The sequence below is a fragment of the Rattus norvegicus genome, chromosome 11 (assembly GCF_036323735.1).
Source record: "Rattus norvegicus strain BN/NHsdMcwi chromosome 11, GRCr8, whole genome shotgun sequence".
Taxonomy (NCBI): domain Eukaryota; kingdom Metazoa; phylum Chordata; class Mammalia; order Rodentia; family Muridae; genus Rattus; species Rattus norvegicus.
Genome location: NC_086029.1, coordinates 88,892,334 through 88,916,874, shown reverse-complemented (window position 1 = coordinate 88,916,874; position 24,541 = coordinate 88,892,334). Strand labels below are relative to the sequence as shown.

Sequence of the window (24,541 nt, the reverse complement as noted above, 5' to 3'; positions counted from 1 at the left end):
CTGTCCTTTTCTTGATGGCTTGGGCTGTGCAGAACAAACCAGACAGCTGGTGTGGGGGTAAAGCTCAAATCCTGCACTGTTTACCCATAGTTCATTTGAGGCATCACCACTCTTTTCTTGTGTAGATTCTCCTACAGGAGAGTCTGTAGCCTTAAAAATTCCAGATGTACTTATGTATCTGTGCACTGGGTTTCTGATATAATTGACTTGTATGTATATTGAGTTAGGATTTTTTTGAAGCTGCCTGATGATTCTGGTGTACACTTAAGCATTGAGAATAACTGCATAGAGAGAACTGGTTGACATCAGTATAAATAAATGAAATATATTGATTCAAGAACAGTCATTATACCAACACTATCACCTGGATACATGTTAGAAATGCAGTCTTAAGTGCCAATCCATGCTAACTGAATCTGAAACTGAATAAGATATATCCTAGATATGTTTCAATATGCCTCCTATGCACACTGAAGTTTAAGAATCATTGAACTAGGGAAGGCATGACCTTACTAGAACAAGGGTCAATCAGTTTCTGCATAGAACTAGGCCCAATAACTAGGCTTGATAGTAGGAACACTTGTTTTGTAAAAGTTAAGAAACTGAGGAGAGAGAGAGAAAGACTGAGTCAGCAACACTGAAAGTCAGAACATTGGGAAGCTACTTTTTGTGTTTAGCAACATGTTCTCCTGGAATTCAGGAAGAATGTATGAGTTACACACATGTACACACATACATACACACATACACATACCACACACACATACATTCACACACATACACACATACATATGTATATATATGTACACACACACACACACACACATATGTTTTGAACTTCTTGATACACTTATTTCCCTGGAAGGAGTGTTCTTTTAAACATGGTTATTAGGATTTTAGTAAGAAAGCGTATGATTTGAGAAGACAGGACCTGAAATTCTTTTGGTCAGGACAAAACTGCTAACAGTAAAACAGAGTGCAAGACCAAGTTCTTTGTCAGGCAGTGACCAGAATATACAAATACAAGAACTACACTTAGTCTCCTGGAGGATGTGGAGGAGGAGGAGGGGGTGTGACCATTCTAAGTAATCCTAAGTACAGAGTGTGTTCAATCTTCTCTAAGTGAAATGATTTCTTCTCCTCCTCAGCCAGGGGCCATGGAGACTGCTGTGGAAGACTTGAAAGGTCACATAGCACAAACTTCTGGGGAGACTGTTCAAGGCTTCTGGCTCCTGACAGAGTGAGTATGTGGCTGCTTGAAGGAAAATGGAAATATGTGATTTCACTGGGACAGAAACAGAGATAGTTGTGTCGTAGAAACTCCTCTGGGTTTTGTACAAGGTGATTTCTTGTCCTTTCCAACTGGAGATCTGTTTTTCCTTAGCTAGTTGAGTGGATGGATTTGACTCCATCTTTTTGGGTTGACATTCCCACCCAACCACTGCATCCACTGCTTGGGTCCATGTCACTGCTTTCGAGGATAATTGGAGTAGCTTCCTAGGGGCCCAGCTCTGATCTCTCCATTACAGCATGCTGTCTGTAACTACCCTTGACATCCTTCTAGGTACAGGAGAGAAGAGTACGAAAGGCACAGATGCAGTCTAATACATAGTCTGTGTTCTCTGTAGGGTATGGACTGTGATACCAGGGAAATCAGGTAGAATGGGGCCACTGGTGAAAGTTAGAAAACATAGCAAGAGCATAACAGCCTTCATTGCTCTTGTAACACCAGCCATTGCCTTCAAGACTTCCCGTAGCAGAAAGAGCTTCCCTTGTGAATATTACCATAGCAACAATTACCTTTCTACCCCTCCTAGAAACTGCACTGCCTGTGACCTTCACACATTCCGTGATACATCTTAGAAGGCAAAAGCCGGTGCTTGCCTACTACAGAGCTCATAATGTTGTGTGGAAGTGTTTAAAACATCCACCTCGGGTCTCGGTGGATTCAGTGAATACTGTTTGCAAGCTGGGGAATGATGTGAGTTTCAGTAACCCAGTAATCCTTCACCAAGGGTGAAATGGGTAGACTTTTCCTCTGGAGCAGGGTGGCTTCTATGGCTGAATTTCCAGAAGGAAACCTTGATGGCTAACCATCCAGGCTAGGCAAAATGGAGTCTTCAACAAGCAGGAAAGAGAATTAGTCCTGACTGATTTACGTTTTATACAACTCTTTCAAACATCTTCCCAGACCTGAAAGGAAAGAAACTTCAAAACTGACATTTTTGTTGTTAAATTTTACTCTTTGTGTCTTTATTTATAAAATGAGACGGAAGTGATTTTGAGAGGACAAAATGAGATATTACTGTGAACTTTTGTGAATGTTCTTCCCTGTCCTCCACTCCTCTGCTCCCCTCCTCTGCTCCCCCTCCTCTGCTCCCCCTCCTCTGCTCCCCCTCCTCTGCTCCACGTCCTCAGAAGGAACAAAAGAACAGAGGAGGGGGAGCAGAGGAGGAGGAGTGGAGGAGGGGGAGCAGAGGAGGAGCTCCTCTTCCTCTTCTCTTCCTCCTCCAGTCCTCCTCTTCTGCTGCTCCTTCTCTGCTCTTTTGTTCCTTCTCCTGCTTTTGCTTCTTTTCATCTCCATCTTCCTTCCACTTTCTCCTTTTTTCATTTCTATCCTGCCCATCTCTCTTATCTCTGAGTCATCACTAATGAAAAGGACAGCATAGGCTTTGAAATTCCCACTAATTCATTTGGACAAACCTACGATTCACTCCCCTTCCCCATCTCTAATTCAAAAGGAGAGTCCCCGTTTGGCCTAAAAGATGATAAGTCTGCTTTGCTTAGGAAAGATAAGCACACTGATCCCAGCGAGCTTGAATTCAGCATCACAACAATATTTACACCAGTATTTCCAAAATTGGAAAACACCACAGACCATAACTTAATTTCATAGCCCATCACTTTGTAGACTGTCTAAACTTAAGACAGTTACAGAAAACATGTTAACAGTGCAGATATAAAGCTCAGGTGCACCCTGCTGGTTACATTAGCATCATGATAACATTTAAAAACTAATGGAGTATTAGTCTGCCATCCAACTGATAGAAGTTGCCCTTTCTGGTGGTGAATGGAAAATTTGCATATAAAATTTTAGGAATGTTTTGAAAGTGGAAGCTGTGTGTTTGCAGAGCCTGCTGTGGGCTTGTGGCTGAGACTGTCTTCTCTGGTTCTCTCTGCACTTGACTATGCTGGAAGGTGAGAAATCTTCCTCCTTTACCCCGTATAAGCCTGCTGTGCCCTCTATCACTGAAGATTAACATGTTATCACTGCAGAGGAGAAGAATAGCATTGTTTTATCCCAGGGCTTTTATTGAAAGTGGAAAACTGATACCTGACCCAGATGGGCTTTGTGAATCTTTGCACTTCATTGTTTGTAAGAAAAGTCATAGTAACTCTGGGTTTCAGCTTAGAAAAATGATAGATTGATTGGGTCACTGTTTAAAAGGCAATACAATCTTACTATACTGAAGAAACATTCTGTAAGAAACACTAGAGGAAGCAGGCTCACAGCCCCATTCGATCCTTCTGCAAGTATTGTTATTAATCATTTACAGAAAGAAGGACAAATTTAAGGAAAAAAGGAGGTATAGGGTGTTCTCAAAGAAAGGTTGAGTGGGTCCCTCTACATATTGGTTCAAACACTCTCTTTAGTATTGGGAGTAAGCTTAGCTTGGCTGTTTCTTGTAGAAAGGCTCTATAGAAGCAAAAGGAATAAATACATGCTAGCAAAGCTGTTTCCCATAATAGTTCATCTGTATCTCATGATACTCTAAACAGATATGAATATACTATTTAGTAATACTAAAAAAAGAGTCGAAGGCATTTGGGAAGTGGATGTAGACAATGGCCAGAGAAGCTGGGAGTATGAACTGGAGAGGGGGCCATAAACTGCACTTAGATCCCAGTTTGCTGAAATATCACAAGTACTTGAGGCAGGCTGTTAGGATGCGGGCTCACAGCCATCCTTTTTAAAGAGGATTTTTATGGCTCTATAGTTGTAAAGAAAACATGATGCTTATTTCAACGTTTCTTCCTCTTCTCCTTCTCCTTCTTGGCCCTTCTATAAAAGGACATTTTAAAAACGTGTGTGAGTACTTTTAGAAGAGATCCATTAAGCCAACACCATGAACATCTTGACACTCTGTGGAGTGTCAGACAGTGAGACTTGATGGCACTGGAGTCTCTTCAGGCCAGTGGGCGGGCTCCAGGTGCTTATGTCTCCATTGATGTGAGGGGCAGAGGAGGTGGGCTCTTTCCTCTGCACACAAGGGTGGAAGGGACTGTTCTCATTCATAAGTGAGAAGAACCACTAATAGTGGCCAACCCCAATTAAATGTATTTTTAATGAGTTACACTGGTCATGGTGTCTATTCACAGTAATAAAACTCTAAGATACCTAGAGTTATAGTAGCAAAACTAAGTATCATTCTGCCATGACTTGGCCTAAAATACTCTCCATGTGTGCCTTGGCTTTGTTTTGAAGCCTCATGATGGGCAGGGACAACTTCTTTTATATCTTACATCACTTCAAGACTCCATCATGGCTCCTTCCACAGAACATGGCTGAGATAATGAGAATCCTGTTTCTTGGCTTTGGTGTGGTAAGTGCAAGTCATCTCGGCTGACTTAGAAAGTTTTCTCAGATTGGTTCCCCCAGATCTTTAAATAAAACAAGGCAGGGCCATTGAGATGGCACAGTAGGTAAGGTGCTTGCTGTAAAGCCTTGCACCATGAGTTCAAATCCAAGAACTCCCATGATAGGTAGATAACCAACCCTTGTAAGTTGTCCCTTGACCCGCTCCGTACACGCACACTCGCATGTGCAGGTACACACACACACACACACACACACACACACCAAAAACAAAGAATTTTAAATAAACATTTAACCAAAGACAGGGATACTTGAGAACAAGTGAGCTGGCACCCTGCTTTACCAACAGTTGGCTCTCTGGGCCACATTCACTCTCAGAGCTGCAGTGTATATGGCCTCTTTCCCTCCTGCTCTGCTCAAGCAGTCCACAAGGGCAGGGCCATGCAAGCTGCTGGCTTTATTTTATGGATGAAGAAATCCAGAGATTAAATGACCTGTTCAAAGGCAGCCACTTATTAAATGTCAGAGGCACGCCTGACTTGGTGACTTCTCTCTCCCAGCCTTGTTGTCTTTCCATTACAGTGCTCCTGGGGCCTTTTGTGATTTCTCACTCTCCTGACACAGAGATCACTATGGTTTAAATTGGTTAAATGGTCTTTGTGCCTGTGTCTGGGTTCTCCCGTTGATTGGCTTTTGTTTGCAGGGAAGAGGGTCAGAGGTGCATTGGGCATGATTGGAGACCTTCCGCTCTCCCTCCCCAAGCCTTTCTCTCTGTGGGTTGTTCATTTGACTTTATTTAGTCTTCGCTCAGAAACAACTAAAATAGTCAAATGCCTGGAGGGGATGGTGAGTGACGCTGATGGACCGAAGCCAGCCACACTTCCACCTTGTCACAGACTAATTATGTTATAAGGACTACAAAACAGCTCCGTAATGGAAAATACAGCTAACAATAGTTAGAAGGGGAAAAAGACCAGAAAACTGGAAATTGTCAATTCCTAATCCTTTATAATCGCAAGGAACTAAAGGATATGGACGCTATGCCACTTACGTTAACATGCTAAGCTGCTGCCTCTGCCCAGCTCTATTCACTTTCTCTTCACTTGAGTGCATTTTAGGTGCCCACTGTTGAATCTGTGGTCCAGAGGTTAGTAGCACTTTCATCGCCTGATGTTTGATAGCAGCACTGACCCTCAGGCCTTACCCCAGAGCTAAACCTGATCTTGCATTTTTACAAGATTCCTAAACACACTAAATCTGAGAAGAATCTGCCTCTATCAGTCTTCTGGTCTTCATCCATGAACAACGGTGCATCAAAGTGCTGTCTCCACAGTGTGCACAGTGGGTGGAGCTATGTAAATAGAATAAAAGAATAAGGGAGAAGATCACTTTGGTTGAATTAATATGGTCCTTTTCTATGGACTTGGGGTCTCAGGAGGACAGTGTCGTAGAGTTTCTCTTGCTGGGATGAAAAACCATGACCAATTTGTAAGTTGGGGAGGAAAGGATTTATTTAGCTTACACTTCTATATCACAGTTCATCATCAAAGGAAGTCAGAACAGGAACTCAAACAGGGCAGAAACCTGGAGGCAGGAGCTGATGCAGAGTACATGGAGGGATGCTGTTTACTGGCTTGCTCAATGTGGCTTACACAACCTGCTTTCTTATAGAACCCAGGACTACCAGCCCAGGGACAGCATCACCACAATGGGTTGGGCCCTCCCCATTAATTACAGAGTAAGAAAATGCTCTGTGGACTGGCCCACAGCCCAGTGTTATGGAGATATTTTCTCAATTGAGATTTCCTCCTCTCAGATGACTATATCTTAAGTCAAGTTGACATAAGACTAGCCAGCACAGACAGCAGAAGTGTGGATTACTACAAGGAAGTAACAATGTGCAAAGGAGAGGAAACCAGATAAACACAATCAGGAAGCCAAAGCACAGCATCAGGAATTTAAAAAGATGTGAAAACTGATGGAGTTTCTAAAAGGGGGATCATGGTAAATATGGGTAGAGTCTTTCCATGACTCACATAACATCCAGAGCACACAGGTAGCAGTAAGCTGTTCAAGCTAGGTATAGCAAATGTTACATGGTATGGCTCAGAACCTTCCTAATTTAATTCTGATAGAGTCGTCCACAGATATTAGTAGGGCCCCGTTTCCAACTCTCTGGGCCTTCAAGCAACTGAAGCCCCAGATGACTTGCCTTGTCCTTGGGTGAAAGTAATGAAGCAGAAAAGCGCCTCAGATCTATCGAGATCTTAGTGACCTGTGGCAGGGCTCTGGCAGTAACAAAGGCACCTCTGTTGCCAGAATCTATTTGTCCTGGTGGGTGTTTTCAGCAGCCACTTAATTAAACACATTGCTTTTCTCTATAAATTCTCCATGGTGGCAACCTCACCCAGAGAGCTAATGTTCCCCTAGTGACCTGCATTATAGGACAGTGCGAGCATTTAGTTACTGCAGTCACAATTGTACTTGGAAGTGCTTGTTTTCCCATGACTGCAACCAATTAAGGAGGACTCAGAAAAGAGCCGAAAGGCAAAAGAAGTCCCATGACTCTAAATGCCCTGCTCAGTTACTTCCCTAGCTCTCCTACACGGCTGTACATATCTTTTATGTTCACTGGGTCTTAGTTTTATCATCTATAAAACTGAGATGTTGCAAAGGTCATGTCAAGGATTAAATTACCTGAATCTGATCAGCGATTCCTGTAACTTTTGTTTCATGTCATGTCCCATATCACAGTTCCATTTTTATCATTATTTACTACCAGTCTCTTATCATGCATCTGTTTATTTATTTGCCCATTCCATTTCACAATTCAGATTCTTCCCTAAGTGCTGAAAACCAGTGGCCCTTTCCAGTTGTTCAGGGCCCACAGCCTTATGAGACAGAAGGACAGCTAATGAGATCACATCAGAATATGACACACACTAGTGTCTGTCCCATCCATGATTCTATGACTGGAGATTACTGCTTAGAGTAAAGGGAATGGGTAGGATTAAAGAAGGAGCAATGAGTCAAAGAGGACATGACTGGAAACGAGGCAGCATTATTCCAGATGATGGAGAGCACATGCGTGAAGTAAGAGGCAAGCTCTGGACGTCGCGATCAGTGCCATGTCTAGGTTAGACTGCACCATGTTGAGAGAGCCTGAGCAAGCTGGAAAAATAGGAAGGAAGCAGAGAGTGAAACAGTTCTGAATACTTGGCTAAACAGGTGAATTGTCTTCCTCACAGAGGTACACACTGTTTAGCCACAAGCCATTTCTGCGCTCCCAGGATTGCAAGAGTCCCTGGCCCGTCCCCCCTCTTTAACTGTCCCCTTCCCATTTCCTTGAGGCAAGAGTGAGTTAAATCATCTCTTACTTACTTATGAGAGCCAGCTACATCTCTTCTTACAAAGTGTTCTGTGACCACTTCTTGGTACCCTGACACTGGTTGTGATAATTATTTATACTAAAATCATAACATTATTATTCAGGGTTCTTTGACATGTAGGTTGCCAGTATGTTTCTTTTATTCATTCCTACTGTAGGTATTTTTCTCTCAAATGTTATAAAATAGGGGATTGGCATTACTAGGAAGACATTTAGCTCTGAAAACAATTGCCCGATAATTAAGTTACTTAAAGTTAATTTTGATTATTTAGAACTCTATCCAATACAAGTTTCCTTTTAAAAAATATACATTTTTATCCTAACATTGAAGTTGTTAAAACTTATGAGATATCGCAATTGTTATTTTTAAAAGTATCATAGTTTCTTCTGTGTCAAAATACTGCTTGATTCACAAGTAGTGTTCTGGAAGTGTTATCTGCATTTCATTGGGTCCATCAGTTGTTACAAATGTCTGGTCATAGGAAAGAAGGATGGGAGAAACATATATATATATATATATATATATATGTATATATATATATATTAAAACTTGGAGTTCTAAGTAAAGAAAATGATCAGGCAAAGAGGGTTATAACGTGTGGTGAATACATCCAATCCACTAAGAAGACATAGCTATCTAAATGTGCGGGAAGCAAACAGCAGTACTAAGAATTCGAGGAATAGAAAGGGGTAGAATGAAAGCAGAGACAGATCCAGCAGTACAGTTGGAGATTAGATCTCAATTGATAGAAGACACGTGCTTTTCAAGAGTAAGCACAACGCATGCTCTCATGCACCAAATCTAGAGCCACCAAAGAAATGTGACCTAAATCTAGTTCGAGGAGAAACTAAGATCAGAAAGGTGGCCAGGACAATATTTGAGTTCTGGGAAACTAACTAACATACTTTGGCGTCACAGTGCAGTGTACTGAGTGGAAACCCAGCATGGACCTTAGGTGTGGGATGACGTGAAACCGCCACAAGGGTGCTTGGGGCACAGAAGGAAAAGTGAAATCAGCTTCCACAGCCAAGAAACCTGGGAGGAAGAAGAACTCATGCAAAGCTAGAAGACAAAGGGAGCAGTGAGGACGGAAGCTGAAACCAATTTTTAAAAACAATAGAGAGAATTAGTGAAAGAAAAGGTGGGGTTTCTGGAAGGATCCATCAAACTGGCAACTCCTACTAAAATAACACATAAATGAGATCCCACCAACTCCATCAGTGAAGGGGGACGGTGGGAGGGTGGGTGGGGCGGGGCACCTGGGTTGTGCTATTATTACGGGGTTTGCAAACATCAAAGGAAATGGCAAGGAATCACAGCTCACAACTCTATCATGTAAGTGTAAGAACTTATGCTTCTAGCTTTAAACACACACACACACACACACACACACACACACACACACACACACCACAAATGCTCAATGAACACAAAACGTGAACTTTGGGTACTCCTATAATAATTGAGAGATTTAATTTTGTTTTAGAAAGCAACTCTATAAGAATTGTCTAGGTCCAGATGTCTTAACCAGAGAATTGTACTGAGTATTCACACTAAAAGGCAAAAGCAAGGTTACCTTCCCAGAAAGCATGAGAAAGAAACACCTTCCAAGCATTCTATGAAGCAAACCTGAGACAACGTCCCCAAACCTGACAAAGATGATAAAAATAAGCAGAAAAAATAATATTCCTCATCAAATACCGGTGCAGAAGTTCCTGAAATGATAACAAATCGAATTCAGCAATGTGTAAGGTCAGTTATATGTAGTGGGTAAATAGTTAAAATAGTTGCAAAGCACTAGACAGCATGCCACACTACTCCTGCTACTCTGTCCCTGGCGGCCAGCCCCACATTGGTTCCGGCTACTCTGTGGCCCCCGCAGTGGCCACCCTCTTGGGACTCTCTGCTTGGAACTCTGTTCATGATTCCAGCATCCACCCCCTATGGTTATTGTCACAATTCCCATTGTCCTGGTAAAAATCAAAGCTCTCAATCAGCTTTAATTCTCACTCCACAAAATGTCCACACAATAAACTCAGAGCCAGTTGATATTGATACAAACTACCTACCTAGATAAGAAAAACTGCCCTGTAATAATCCATCCCTTATATGATATCCATAGCTACCTGTGGCTAATTAAACCACATGGGTGTGGGTCATCCTTCTCCTCCTCCGTCTTCTCCTCCCTTTCTCTCCCTCCTCCTCTCTCCAAAACTCTCCTCCTGCTTCACTTTTTCACTGCCCAATCACAGGCCTTACCTTATCTTGTGCCTGCCCTCACCTGCATATAGATACCAATCCATAGTTATATATCGTGACTAAATGGGTTTTGTCCAGGGATGCAGGGAAGGGTTGGTATTGAAAAATCTTGGACTGTGTACTGGAACATGTGAACCATCTAAAGGAGGAAGACCACATGGCCATTTCAACTGGTCCAGAAGAAGCATTTGGAGGACACTAAGCAGCCATCCCTGAAGAACAGAAGGAGTCTCAGAATGCCAGTGCAGGGTTTTCCTCTGTAATATGTGCTTAGGTCCTAGAAGTGTTATCATGCCACCGAGAAGACTGAGGCTTCCTGCCTGGGACTGAAGTAGAAAAGGAGGCATCTGTTTCTCCATTGTCATTCCGCAAAGTACTAGAACGTTAGGCTATCCAAGCAAAGCAAATAGAGGACTGAAAGGTACGGCTGGAGTACTGAGTAAAATGTCCTATTTGTCTATGGTGGCCATACCACTTTGGACCCATACCACCTTGGACCCTCATAACCTCATCTAGAAATCCTTCTCTGCATATGATATGACTGTCTATGTGGATAATTTCAAGAACTACGAAGGAGAAAACTGACAACTAATGAAGACTTAGCCAAGTTTCAAGACACAAGATCACCATGTCTAAATCAGTGCTGAGGATGCCCACAGCTAGCAGTAGAGAAGTGAAAATTATCCAGTATTATAGGATAATCACACGAACAAGACGTAGAGTGCGTACCCACATGACTTGCATGCTGTAAGTGCCAGTGGAAATTAGCCAGGTGATGCCAAGCTTTGTCAAAGGCCTTCTGTTCATTTATTGAGATGATCATGTGATTTCTGCCTCTGAGTCTGTGGATTACATTGATTGGTGTATGCTCAATCACTCTTACATTCTGAAACAAGCTAATCTGGTTATATTCTATAGTCTTCTCAACATGTTTAATTTGGCCTGGAATTACTTTTATTGATAAGTTTTATATCTATGTACATCAGGGAAAATGGTGTTTAGTATTATTCTTTCTTTGGTATAAGAATTTTTGGCTTCATAGAGCTTCATAGAGTCTGCTAGTTTTCTGTCCCTTTCTGTTTCATGGAGGAGTTTGAGAAACACTGGCATTATTTAAAGGTCTGACAGAAATCAGCAGTGAATTCACCTGAGTTTAGAGTTTTCTGTCCTGGGAGCCTCTTTATTTCTGTTTTTATTACTGATTTAGTCTCATTGCTGGGCATAGAGATCTTAAGTTGTTTATATCCATTATGTTAAATTAGTTATCTCCTCTGAATCTATCAATTTGTCAGTTTCTTTTTGATTTTAGTTTGTCTTTTGAGAGTGTCTGTGTAGGTAACTATGGCAGACCGCAGCCTGCTCTACAGACCAGGCGGTCTTGAACTCAGTGATCTGCCTGACTCTGCTTCCAGAGTGCTAGGATCAAAGGTGTGGGCTACTACTCTCAGATATCAGTATCTTTTATCTTTTTGAAGAACAAATTGGGTTTTCTTGATTCTTTGAACTGTTGTTTCAATCTCTATTTCCTTAATTTCCACTCTGATCTTTATTATGTATTCTCGTCCACCAAAGGTTCAGATTTTGTCTTGTTTTTGTTATCGGAGACCTGGAAGCATGTCATTAGAATATTTTCTGATTTTTAAAAAAATGTAAACACAGACAGAGTTCCCTCTTAGAAATACCTTGCCTGTATCAAAAGATTCTGGCAAATTTTGTTTTCTTTTTTACTTAATCCTAGGAATTTTTAATGGGTTTTCACGCTTCTCTCAGGTGTAGTGAATCAGAGAGACATTTCTTCAAGTGCTCCTTACTGTTTGCTACTGTTACTCGCTTAATGATTACCCTTTCTATGCCCCTTTGGAAGAGCATGCAGCTTGTCCTTGTGAGTGTATACAGTTTGAACTCATGAGAACTTTACTTATGTGACCTTTCTTAACCCTCAGAGTATACACTGAGGCTCTGAAGAAAGGTGACAGTTGCATGGGGCTTTGGTCTGCCTCATTTATCAGCTTCGTTCTCCCAGGTCCTACCACTTTTACAGTGGTGACAGTTATCATGCTTAGTTATTCGGTTTTTTGTTTTGCTTTGTTTGGTCTGATATTTTCAAGACATGGATGTTTTAGAACTCACTCTGTAGTGACCAGGCTGGCCTGGAACTCACAGAGCTCCACCTGCCTCTGCCTCCCAGGTGCTGGGATTAAAAGCTGTGCCACTACCGCTGAGCTATTTTGTTTGTTCGTGCTGTCTGAATGTTAGGCTTGCTTAGTGTCGTCTTTTATTAATAATATCCTTTCTCCTATTGTGTTTTGATGTTGATTTTCGCTATTCTCTTTATATGTAACTTACTTATTTACAACATTTTCAAATTAAAAAAGAAACCAAAATAGTTCAGTTGCTTTCAGTGCACATGTCCACATGCACGCGCATGTGTGTGTGCATGCATGTGTGTGTGAGTGTGTGCATGTGCGTGTGTGTATATGTGTATGTGTGCATGTGTGTGCATGTGCATGTGTGTGTATGTATGTGTGTGTGCATGTGTGTGTGTGTGCACGTGTGTGTGTGTGTGTGTGTGTGTGTGTGATCCAGAGGAAGCTGACCTGGAGAAAAGGAGAGTACATATGACTGTCTTTTACTGTATACATGTATACATTCTTGAAGAATAAAGATAATTACATAAATTACGTAGATAACATGCATGTAATCCAGAACTGAGGGGTCCAGTTCCTCTTCACAGAGTTTCTTATCCATTTTGCACATTCTCTTTCCCAGGTTCTGAATTGTTTTTCTTATTGTATTTATCTAATTGAATACTCTTAATGTTACTGATAATTATAAATATTGGACTTCCGAATTCCTTCTCTGGCACTTAGCCCTGTCAGTACCTTGGGTTCAGTTACTGAGAAGGCATATGCTTTTGCAGAAGTCACTGCCTTTTCTCAAACTTCTGGCCTTTTCTTACTGTGATGTGAAGGTCTGTTGGGGTAGACAGTGTCTTTTCTATTTGTTTTCCACGTTTCTACTCTTCTTTTGTATTGGGAAACCCTGTTTTCTCTTGGGTTTGTGACCCTCCCCCTCTGCATGTAGAGGGAGAAAGGAGGGAGCAATAACAAAACAACAATTGGCAGTAAGCCAGGTACCAAAATGTAATAGACAGGCAAGCAGAAACACCAACTACATGCCTATTGTGACTTCAAAGGGAAGGAACTTCCTAGACCCTATTAGAATGAATGAGGATTTGATCTTTGTTTATTGTTTTTTAAACAAACAAAAAAATTGTGTAGCCCTGGCTTTCCTAGAACTCTCTTTGGAGACCGGGCTGGCCTAGAACTCACAGTCGTCTGCCTCTGCCTCCGGAGTGCTAAGATTAAAGGCATTCACCACCACATCCTGTAGACTAGGATTTTTAAAATTATTAAAGTTGATACTTTGCCTTAAATTCACAAAGAAGCAGAAAAATGTGTAGGGTCTCTCCAATTTGGTCCTTCAAGTCCAAAGCTTTTCATTGTGGAACATCTGGTTAGACTCAGGGGCTAATCCCTGCCTGAAAACCAGAGACACTTCACATGAGTGAACTAATCTGTGTGGAACAGAATTCTCTCTCTTGAGGATTTGAAGGGGAGAGATTCAGATCTGCAAAGGAAGTAACAGATGACTTTGAGGCAAGGCAGAACTACAGAAAAATTAAAAGTGACCACAAACACTAGGACCATTGCAGTAAAAAGGAGACAGGCCTGTGTAAAAGAGGCACAGAAGTTTTGATAGACACTACTTTCTAAAGAGTAGATCTGCTATCGTTAGCTCCTTGTGAATTTCTGGGTCCCATGGAACCTATCTGTGCTTGGTTCCTGCTCTTGGATTTCAGTGGGATTCCCCATGTATTTTTATAGCATCTACCCTCCTCCTGGGTTTGACTGGTTTGGACTGTACTTTCTGTACCCAGAAAGGCATAATTAATAGACCACATCGAACAGATTTTTTTTTTTTTGCTTTTCAATAAATAGAAACCACTGGAGGATGAGAGATGTATGCAGTTGTTCTGTTCTGTGCTTCTGTTCTATCCTCCTTCTAGCTCCTCACCATGGGGTCGAGTTCTTGGCTTCTGCTCAAATGAATTCCTTAAGGAGAATTCAGGGGAGGAGAGGATCCAGGGGTTGGACCTCTTACAGGCTCTTGGTGTGCTGTAGACGACTTGAGTGATTTAACATCTATTCATTAATTTTGTGGGGGAAGTAAAGAGAAGGGTGTTTCCAGATCCCTTTCTTTCGCGTAGCTATTAAAATGCTGTCTTCTTGGTGGTAGCATTGTGGGGAGAGAAAAATAGTCTCACGGTACAGGAAACATAAAAGGAAAGCTCAATGGACTACATACTGGCTGGACTAGCTGAACTGCTGAACATGCTGTTGCCTTGGTCACTTCATGCAAGGTCCATGCCACGTTATAGGCATGTGGTGTGAAAAGCGGCAAGTTTCAAAGAAATCGTGATCACTTCTGTATGTGGCTGTGATTGGTCCTTGCTTAAATTCCCTCCCCGTTCCCTGTGTCCTGTATGACTCTTTCTGAAATACATCTCAGGGACTCTGCAGACTTTCTCCATTGAGTGCGATTCCCGCAGACATTCCTCAGATGCTGCTTTAAAATGTGCTTTTTATTTTATGTATATGGGTGTTTTTGCCCAAGCGCCTCATCAATCTCCTTTGCCAGAACTCCGCACCCTCATGCATCCATCCATGTCCTGGAATGTGAATGCAAGAAGCATAAGTGTGTACTTGGTTCCTCAGCACCATTCTAAAGCCCATATTTATCTGGTGATGCGTAAGGATAACAGTTACTTCTGACCTAGTGCACTGGTATTGCTCCTTCAAAGAGAATCTTTATTACATGGAGGAAGTTCGACTGCAAATTGGTAAAATTCAAATCCTCTTTTGAGCCACAATCCTGAACTGCCTGCTGCCTTGTGACTTCTGAGCTGTGTTCATACAGGAGTCTGCTGTTGGCTGGTCTGCTCCGTCTAGCTAAAAGGGTGGAGCACAATTGCTTCCATTGATCCTCTTACTGTGTTTTGTCTGTGGAACTCCTTATCTTTCAGAGTAGCCCACACTGGCCACCTTTAGTGGGGACTTCACATATGGCTTGTATTTGAGTTAGAAGTTGAATGGGACATCTAATATAATGGAAATAAAAACAGCCATGCTAGACAAATGGACAAACAGAAGTTTGCCTTACATGTATGGAATTAATAAATATTTTCTTAGCACTTTTAGAAAGTTGAAAATAGGCATTTGGATATCTGGAAAAGATTGATAGACTTGAGATAGTCTCTTCAAGTGAATTTGACCTAATCACTCACTAATTGGTTTGTGAATTCAATATGTATTTCAACAATTTTCAAGGGATTTGGAAATTGTCTCCTGCATCGTGATTGTATTAGTAGCCAATTATGATGAAGTCATTCACATACGCTTTGTGTTTCGTTATGTTCTGGGCATGGAGCATGCCTTAGCCTCACAACAAACGTCCCTATACGGCTCTTGGGTTATACGACGGTGTCATCTTCATTTGCAGACATGGAGGGTGAGTCTCAGAAAGCAAGAGTAACTTTGGTATGATCTCAGCAGCTGGCACAGGGCAGAACTGCATCTCTCACTCATGGCCTGAGTGACAGAGAGATGGCTCCCCCTCAGGAATCTAGCATTTGAAGAAGAGCCAAAGATAAAGATTGATTTCTTGCTACAATTTGAGCTCCTAAGAATCTTGATAAAGTTTCTGCATGCATGGAGATGGTCTTCCATGGAGGGGCATGAGAGAAGAAAGGGATTTAGAAGCTGGTTTCTCTGTCCCAGACTAGGCCGGGTCTGTGACATAAAGCAATAGCATTCTTTCATCTTGGTTTCCCTAGCCTAGGACAGTTAGGGACTAGTTCTCTGGGTTGGACAAGAAATACTTGGAAATTTTCAGATGTATTCCAACATAAAAGGTTACGTAAATGCACAAATCTTTCCATGCCATCCACAAAACCTTTCAGGCCTCAGTTCAAAGAACCCTCCTTCCTACCAGGAGGGCTGAATGTTTTTAGATACAACTCCAGTTCCTTAAATGGGTCCGGGAAATATTAGGTTCATCACCACACCACAAATCCTCCTCCAACACGTAGCTTCATATTTTAAAGGTAGTGGATGCCTGGGCTTCATCGTGTTGCTCCTGAATCAGACTTTATGAATTCCAGCCCACATCTCTGAGTGATTCCACCTCCATGATTTTGATACTCTCATAGGTAACATATCTCGTTTTGCCGGCCATCCTGTAACAAGTTCTGTCTTGGGGGGGGAGTCACAAAATTCTTTCTCTCTAAATTTAATAAATGTGTATCTAGCTATGTCTCTGGATCATCTCTCAAGACATCCCTCAAACACAAGTCACATGAAAGCCTTGCCTTTGCAGGTGATTTTAGGTGGCTTTCTTCAGCAGAGTGGTTAACTGGGAGCATTGGCTGGGATGGGTAAGAAGGCTCAGCAGGTAAGGTTAAGCATCGCTACAGCTTTCAAGCTAAATTTGATCTTTGAACCCCACACTGGGGGAGACAAAAATGAAGCCTATAAATTGTCCACTGACATAGCATGTGCCGTGCTATCAGTATCTTGTTCGCACACACAATAATAAGTAAGTAAATAAATAAATAAATATAGTAAATATAGCACTGCTTCTTGAGGTAAATTGAGTCCAAATCCACAATGCTTCACTATGTGACTCTGGGCAGGGTACTTCAGCTCTTGATGCTGTGGTTCCTCATCTGTGATGGTGATGGCGATGGTATTGTGACCTTCCTCACAGACCTGTCAAAAGTCTAAAGGATGCAGTCCACATGATACACACAGAGAAAAACTTATTAAAAAGGAACATCAAGTAAATGTTAACTGTTTACTGGGTAAATCTGCATTTCATTTATAACTCTACATAACACTTAGTTTTCTTATATCTTCCTCACATTAGAGTATACACTTTATAGAGAACAGGGAACATGGTAAAGGCCTTCTTAGTCCAATACAGAGGAGCATCTATACATAGATCTATCTACACAGACACTCAGTAACCGTTACTGACTAAAGGGAGAGATTTAATATCTTTACCCATGGATAGTGACATCGTAATGTGGCAAGCTTAAGAATATGTTGAAAACATCTTGGATGAATGCTGGTTATGTTACTCACAAGTTAGTTTCCTGTCTTGCTAATTTGCCATAATGGAGCACTATATATTGCATGGGTGAGTCAGCAGACAGTTTTCCCCTTTGCTCCAGAGGCTCAAACTCTTAAGATCCTGAAAGCTGAGTTGCTTCTCATTAAGGGCCTTGTTTCTGGTCATCGGAAGTTGCTTCTAGTTGTGTGCTTGAGCTGAAAAAGGGATCCAGTGTTTTTTCTTCATGAGGGTATGCATTGTACTGAAGAAGCTTTTCTCTTAAGACCTCATCTAAAACTAACCACCTGTCTTCATTAGGGTTTTTATTCCTGCACAAACATGACCAAGAAGCAAGTTGGGGAGGAAAGGGTTTATTCAGCTTACACTTCCACATTGCTGTTCATCACCAAAGGAAGTCAGGAAGGGAACTCAAGAAGTCAGGAGGCAGGAGCTGATGCAGAGGCCATGGAGGGATGTCACTTACTGACATGCTTCCTCTGACTTGCTCAGCTTGCTCTCTTATAGAACCCAAGACCACCAGCCCAGAGATGGCACCACCCACAATGGGCCCTCCTACCCTTGATCACTAATTGAGAAAATGCTTTACAGCTGGATCTCGTGGAGGCATTTCCTCAAGGGAGGCTCCTTTTTCCATGATAACTCCAGCTTGTGTCAAGTTGACACACACAAAACCAGTTAGTACACCACCTCTCATGATTCCACCTCCTAATGCCATTACCCTGGGTTCAAGGCTTTGACATAAGGGTTGATTTGAGCAAGCAACACCAGTTTATTGTGACTCAGTTTACTTATCTTTATGTGTGAATGTTGTCTGGTGAAGGTGTGTGTGTGTGTGTGTGTGTGTGTGTGTGTGTGTGTGTGTGTGGACTGTCAACTAGACTTGACCCTCAGGTGCCATCCATCTTCATTGATTTTTTTTTTGAGACAGGGACTCTCTTTGGCTTAGAACTCTGACTGTGGGATATACTGTCTGTCCAGTGGACTATCAGAGCCCCACAGATCTGCCTGACTTTATGCCAGTGCTGGGATTACAAGAACATGTCACCATGGAAAGCATTTTTATATGGGTTTTGAGACTTGAACTTAGGTCCTTGTGCCTCCAAAGGGAGCAGTTTATCAACTGAGCTGTGTTCCTTTCCCTTCCTACCTGCTCGTTGTGGGCATGCTTCACCTGCCCAATATTAGGTGCACGTTTAAAAAAAAATCTACTCAAGAAATAAATTCGCCTGAGTTTTTCTCTTTTTCACCTTAGAAAATGTCATCCAGATTTTTCAGCTTGTGCCTTCCCAGCACTCAGATCTTTCCCAGACTGTAGAAATGGCATGCTTTAAGAGAACCTTCTGCCAGGGCATGGAAGAGGTGCCAGACACTTCTTTTCCTCAGCCCTGTGGGCAGTGGGTAGGGAACCATAAGACCACAGTTTACCCCTGTGGCTCTGAGGTACCTTCTTCCAGTCACATCATACCACTGGGCACCGTGCTGTTCTTCGTTGTATGTGTTCCTTCTCAAAACACAGAGCAGTGTGTGTCAGGGCAATAAGACCTTCTCAGGATCCCTAAGGAGGGACACAGAGTCCAGTGTGCAATGGCTCAGGGTAGTGAGGAAACACAAGGGAATCATAAGCAGTTAGGTTTGGAGACCTGGTTATAGGGAAAGTTTAAGGTATTGGATTTTTATTAGAAACCATGTTTCTTTTGAGGGTCTCCCATTTTAAACAAACTGGAGTGCCTTAGAGAAAAGCTAACCAAGTGACTGAAAGAAACGTATGCGGGTGATTTAGTTAAACATTTCGCAAGACTCCACTTAACTCGGGGTGCAGATGCTTTGCTCCAATGCCATGTAGTTTTCATCTGTTTGTGTTTGAAGACCAAACCCAAAATTGGATGCTCTTTGGGCTCTAGAACCTTGTGGGTGCTCAAGGAATGAGTGAGGAATGAATGGTTCAGTGTTTTCTCCCTGCGTTGCTGACTTTGGGCTAGCCAGGCTGCTGTCTTCCTCTGCTCTTCAAGGGCTTGAGCAGCATATTTAATTTGACTTGTAGATCACAGAAAGTAGCTTTATTAAGCATCAGGAAAAATAGAAAAATGTCTGTATTAAGTTATAGGTATGCCCCCTCTCTTTCTCTTTACACACACCCACCCCCCACAGAGATGAACACACAGGGAGCTAGATACACAGAGACACACACAGAGACACAGACACACAGAGACACACAGACACACATCCACATACACAAAGAGAGACAACATTAGAAGAAACTCTTCTTTAGAAGATCATTTACAAACAACAAATTGATTTTCTAGTCTCAAAAGAACAACTCAGCCACAGAAGTATCACTGGGCACAGGTCTGGGCTGCAGGAGGGGCACCTGGGATGACCCGAGTCACTGGAATACTGGCCTAACTTGCGGGAGTAGTATGGCCTGTCATTGCTAGTTCGCTGTTGCCCTCTGCTGGTGAATCTCGTCATTTCAGGAAGCTCACGCTGGAGCTCTCACATGCTCTCTTAACCTAGTCACAGAGTCTCTTCTCAACCTGCCAGAGATGAAGGGAATGCTGGTGCTGAGGAACACTGGCAAACAGGAAGTGATGCCAGGGAGGTTCGTGTGCCACAGAGGGAGATAGGTCATGTGTCTCCTTCTGGTCTTTTCTTCGTGTTTTCTGAGACCTTGCTGGGTACAGAACAGAGACCCAGGAATAAATGAGGTACAGATTCTGCACTAGATAAAAGACCGCTCAGTATCCGAGGTGAGCAATTGGTTGGATCAGCATATAAATAAACTGTCATAGAGAGACAACTGTGACTAGGGCCATAGGAGAGGTACTGAAGACATGTTGAAGAAACGACATCCACTTGGGGGTGAGGGTCCCTGCAACAGGTAGCTTTTAAAATGGGAACTTGAAGGAGAGTTTGTATTTCCTGTCTTTGAATTCAACATTTTAAGTGATTTGTTGACTATTAATTTATATGCATTGGCATTTTGCCTGCATGTATGTCTATGTGAGGATGTCAGATCACCTGAAACTGAAGTTTACGACAGGTGGGAGCTGCCGTATGGTTACTGGGGTTTGAATCTTGGTCCCCTGGAAGAGTAACTAGTGTTCTTAATTACTGAGCCACCTCTCCAGCCCCTTAATTCAATTTTCTTAGTTTTTATTTTATTTGAAAGTTGTTTGAGAATTCTTTTTAAATGAGCACACCATATTTACATCATGCCCAGCCCCCTCCAACTCCTTACATGTTCCTCCAATCCTTCCCTTTCAAATTAATGAGCTATTCAGATGTGTGTGTACAAAGGGGCGGGGATGGCGGAATCCTCTTATTGCTGTCCTTCTGTGCACGGGCTCAAAGCTCACTACTTAGGATTGGGATCTCCTCCCTGGGGACAATGAACAGCTTCTGCCTCCTTCAGCATCCAGTCTGTGGCTCATCATCCCAGCCTATTGGTCTCTCGCCTCGTGAGGTCCGTGAAGGTCTTCTGACAGAGGTGTACTGTTGAGATTTCATGGGAACAGCATATCTGTCATGTCCAGAAGACATTATTATGAGACAGTCACCCTGGTCCTCAATATCACCCAACAACCCCTCCCTTTCCCTTCCTCTGTGTTAGACTTGTTAGCCTCTCTTCCTCCTCTCTACCCTCTGTGTTAGCTTCCCTCCTCCCTCCCCCCTCTCCAGTCTCCGTGTTAGCCTCCTTCCCTCCTCCCTTCCCATTTCCATCCTCCACATTAGCCTCCCTCCCTCCCCCTTCTCTATGCTCATGTTAGTCTCCCTCCCTCCTCTATGTTAGCTGCCCTCCCTCCTCCCTCCCCCCTTTTCTGTGTTAGCCTCCCTCCCTCCCTCCTCTCCAGTTAAGACCTCCTCCAGTTTTTCCACTCCCCCATTCATAGTACCCAGTCCTTCTATCCCTTTCCCTAGAGTTCCTCACCCACAGTGATCCTGTTTTCCTTTCCTGGCTTCCGTTGTTGGTCCAGGTTATATGCTCAAACCCAAAGATCCAGAGCCAGGATTCATAGATAAGAGAGACTATGCAGTGTTCGTCTTCCTGGGTTTGGGTTATCTCACTCTGTATAATGGTTTGGAATTTCATCGGCTTACCGGAAATTTTAATTTCCTGATAGGTAAATAGAACTCCATGGTACATATGTACCACATTTTCATTAGCTGTGCATTAGCTGACCGACATCTAGGCTGCTTCTGTTTCCTCGCTATTGGGAACGCAGCTCAATGAGCAGGCTGAGCGAGTGTCTGTGGGATAGGATATGGAGTTCTTTGGGTATATGCCAGGAGTGGCATAGCTGGATCCTATGATGCGTCTGCTTTTAGTTTTTTGAAAATTCTTCACATCAATCTCTATAGTGGCTGCACCAGCTTGAACTCCCTTATCAGGTCTCCCCTCATCTTAGCCTCTCTATCGAGCATGAGATGAAATCTCAAGCCAGGACCTCCTGGGCTCAGGAATCACTCCCCAAATTTCACAAATAGGAAATCCTAGAGCAAACAGCTTTTTCTCTGCCAAGGGAACAATCAACTAAGTAAAGAAGTCCACAGGGCGGGAGGAAGCCTTGTCAGCTGTGCATCCAGTATGGGTTAACAGCCGGAGTACACAAAGATCTTAAAACTCCAAGACACCAAACAACCTCAGTTAAGAACCAGATCTAGCTCCGACTGGAAAGCCTGCAATGGGAATGAAAATGGCTAAGAAATAATTTTTAAAAAACTGTTTGGCAACCTTATCAATCAGAGAAATGCAAATATTTTCTAAGTTTAAAAGTAACCATTTTAATGTATATCTCTCCTGAGAGACACAGCCAGAATACAGCAAACACAGAGGCGAATGCCAGCAGCAAACCACTGAACTGAGAACAGGTCCCCCATTGAAGGAATCAGAGAAAGGACTGGAAGAGCTTGAAGGGGCTCGAGACCCCATATGAACAACAATGCCAACCAACCAGAGCTTCCAGGGACTAAGCCACTACCTAAAGACTATACATGGACTGACCCTGGACTCTGACCTCATAGGTAGCAATGAATATCCTAGTAAGAGCACCAGTGGAAGGGGAAGCCCTGGGTCCTGCTAAGACTGAACCCCCAGTGAATGTGATTGCTGGGGGGAGGGCGGTAATGGGGGGAGGGTGGGGAGGGGAACACCCATAAAGAAGGGGAGGGGGAGGGGTTAGGGGGATGTTGGCCCGGAAACCGGGAAAGGGAATAACAATCGAAATGTAAATAAGAAATACCCAAGTTAAAAAAAAAAGTAACCATTTTAGTGGCTAGGGAAAGAACTGTCATTAAAGTGTGTGCTCTGCATGTATGATGCGCCAAGTCCATATCCCCAGGACCCATATAACTGGGCATTGTGGCACCCAAAGATCCCACACCGGGGGGAAGAGAGGGAACAACCCCCCCCCCCCCGTGTTCTGTCCATTCATTCCAGCCAATCCGTGAGCTCCATTTTCAGTGAGAGGCCCTGCCTCAAAAAAGAAATTGGAGAAGCAACTGGGGATACTTGATTTTGACCTCTGACCTCTACATGCAAGAACATACATGTACATGTGCCCATGGCAGACATACATGAATATTCTCTGCCTCTGTCTTTTTCTGCCCCTTTTCTCTGTCTTTCCCTGTTTCTCTCTGTCTCTATTTGTCTCTCTTTGTGTGTATGCGTGTGTTTATAAAATTCCATATACACATCCATTTTCTCTATATATGCACTTAAACATACACACATATATATACACATATATTTGTATCTATAAACATGTAAAAATAAATAAATTGAGTTCCAGTAAACAAAACCACACACAAACATGCACATACACACACATATATATACACATATATTTGTACATATAAACATGTAAAAAATAAATAATTTGAATTCCAGTAAATAAAACCACACATGAAAAGAAAAATCATTTTGAAAATGCAGCATTCCAGAATAATAACGAATGTGAAGGTTTTGATGCCTACAGTACTTCACTTTTACATCTTATTTTCTCATTATTATGGCTTGAGCATTCTCCCAAAATGTACTGATATTTTTAATGTTCTATTTTTATGGGGGAGGGATATTTCGATTTGCTGAAAATCATGATCGGAATCCCCAGACAGCATGAACAGCATGAACATACTGTACAAGATGAGTGAGACATAAATTATATAATCATAAAAATAACCATAAGATTCCACCCGGGAAAAAGGAATGAGTGGGGCTCTGTCTGTGCATATTAGAAAGACTAGACGTGTTCTCAGAGACCAGGGTATGCTGTAGTGAGCAGGGGTGGCTTACCTAGTCTGCAGGCATTACCTAGACAAAGGCAACCAAAATCGTAGCCTGTAAAAGGACAACACGTACAAAGACTCTTAAAGAGGATGCAGTGCAAAACCCAACTAGAACCCGAACAAACACACAGAAAAACGTCAGTGGCACCAGAGATGAAGAATGCAGTAAAGGCCTGCAATGACGCTGACAGAGGCTGAGCTCGCAGAGCAGGGCTAAAATGTGTCACTTTCTAAGCATGGTGGCACGTGTTTGGAACTCCAGAACATAGGAGAAAAAGGGAGAGTGTTCTCAAAAGTCTAAGGCCAGCCTGTTCTGGCATTTGTCATGAGAGCCACAGGAAACGACTTAAGCTTTTTAAGCAGAATGAGTGGAAATTTTTCTACAAGCAAGCAGGCAGGCAGGCAGGCAGGCAAGCAATTAATAAGCACATGACAGGACAGGACTGGAACTCAGGACAGGAATGCTTTCGATGAAGTAGGTTGAGGATGTAAAACAGGTCTGGATGGCCACCAGAGCCAAGTATATATGAAATGTATGTGGCCAATTGTTCAATCCATGGAGATCAGTCTACCTGTCACGGATGGTGATGGTGGAGGTGGAGAGAAGGGGTGGTTTAGATACAGTTTGTAGTGAAAATGTTAGGATTGTTACATGCAAAGAAGAATTTCAATGACTGAAGCCAGCAGAAGTGGATTGCAAGTTCTTGCCCAGGGGGAGGTCCAGTGCAAGAGGACATGGCTGGGAATCACATACGTTTGAAGACGTTTGCTAGAGAGCGCAGCTCTGGTGGTAGCATGTGGGGACGTATCTACTTAG

At 42.7% G+C, this 24,541-nt stretch overlaps 1 protein-coding gene across 1 annotated transcript in view; it reads left to right on the top strand.

The window, feature by feature from the left end:
* Tprg1 (tumor protein p63 regulated 1) overlaps positions 1-24,541 on the top strand; it is a 127,438-nt gene that overhangs the window by 37,794 nt on the left and 65,103 nt on the right. The window contains exon 3 of the mRNA NM_001108320.1: positions 1,149-1,240. Coding sequence (NP_001101790.1) covers positions 1,149-1,240 — 92 coding nt within the window. The remainder of the gene's footprint in view (positions 1-1,148; positions 1,241-24,541) is intronic.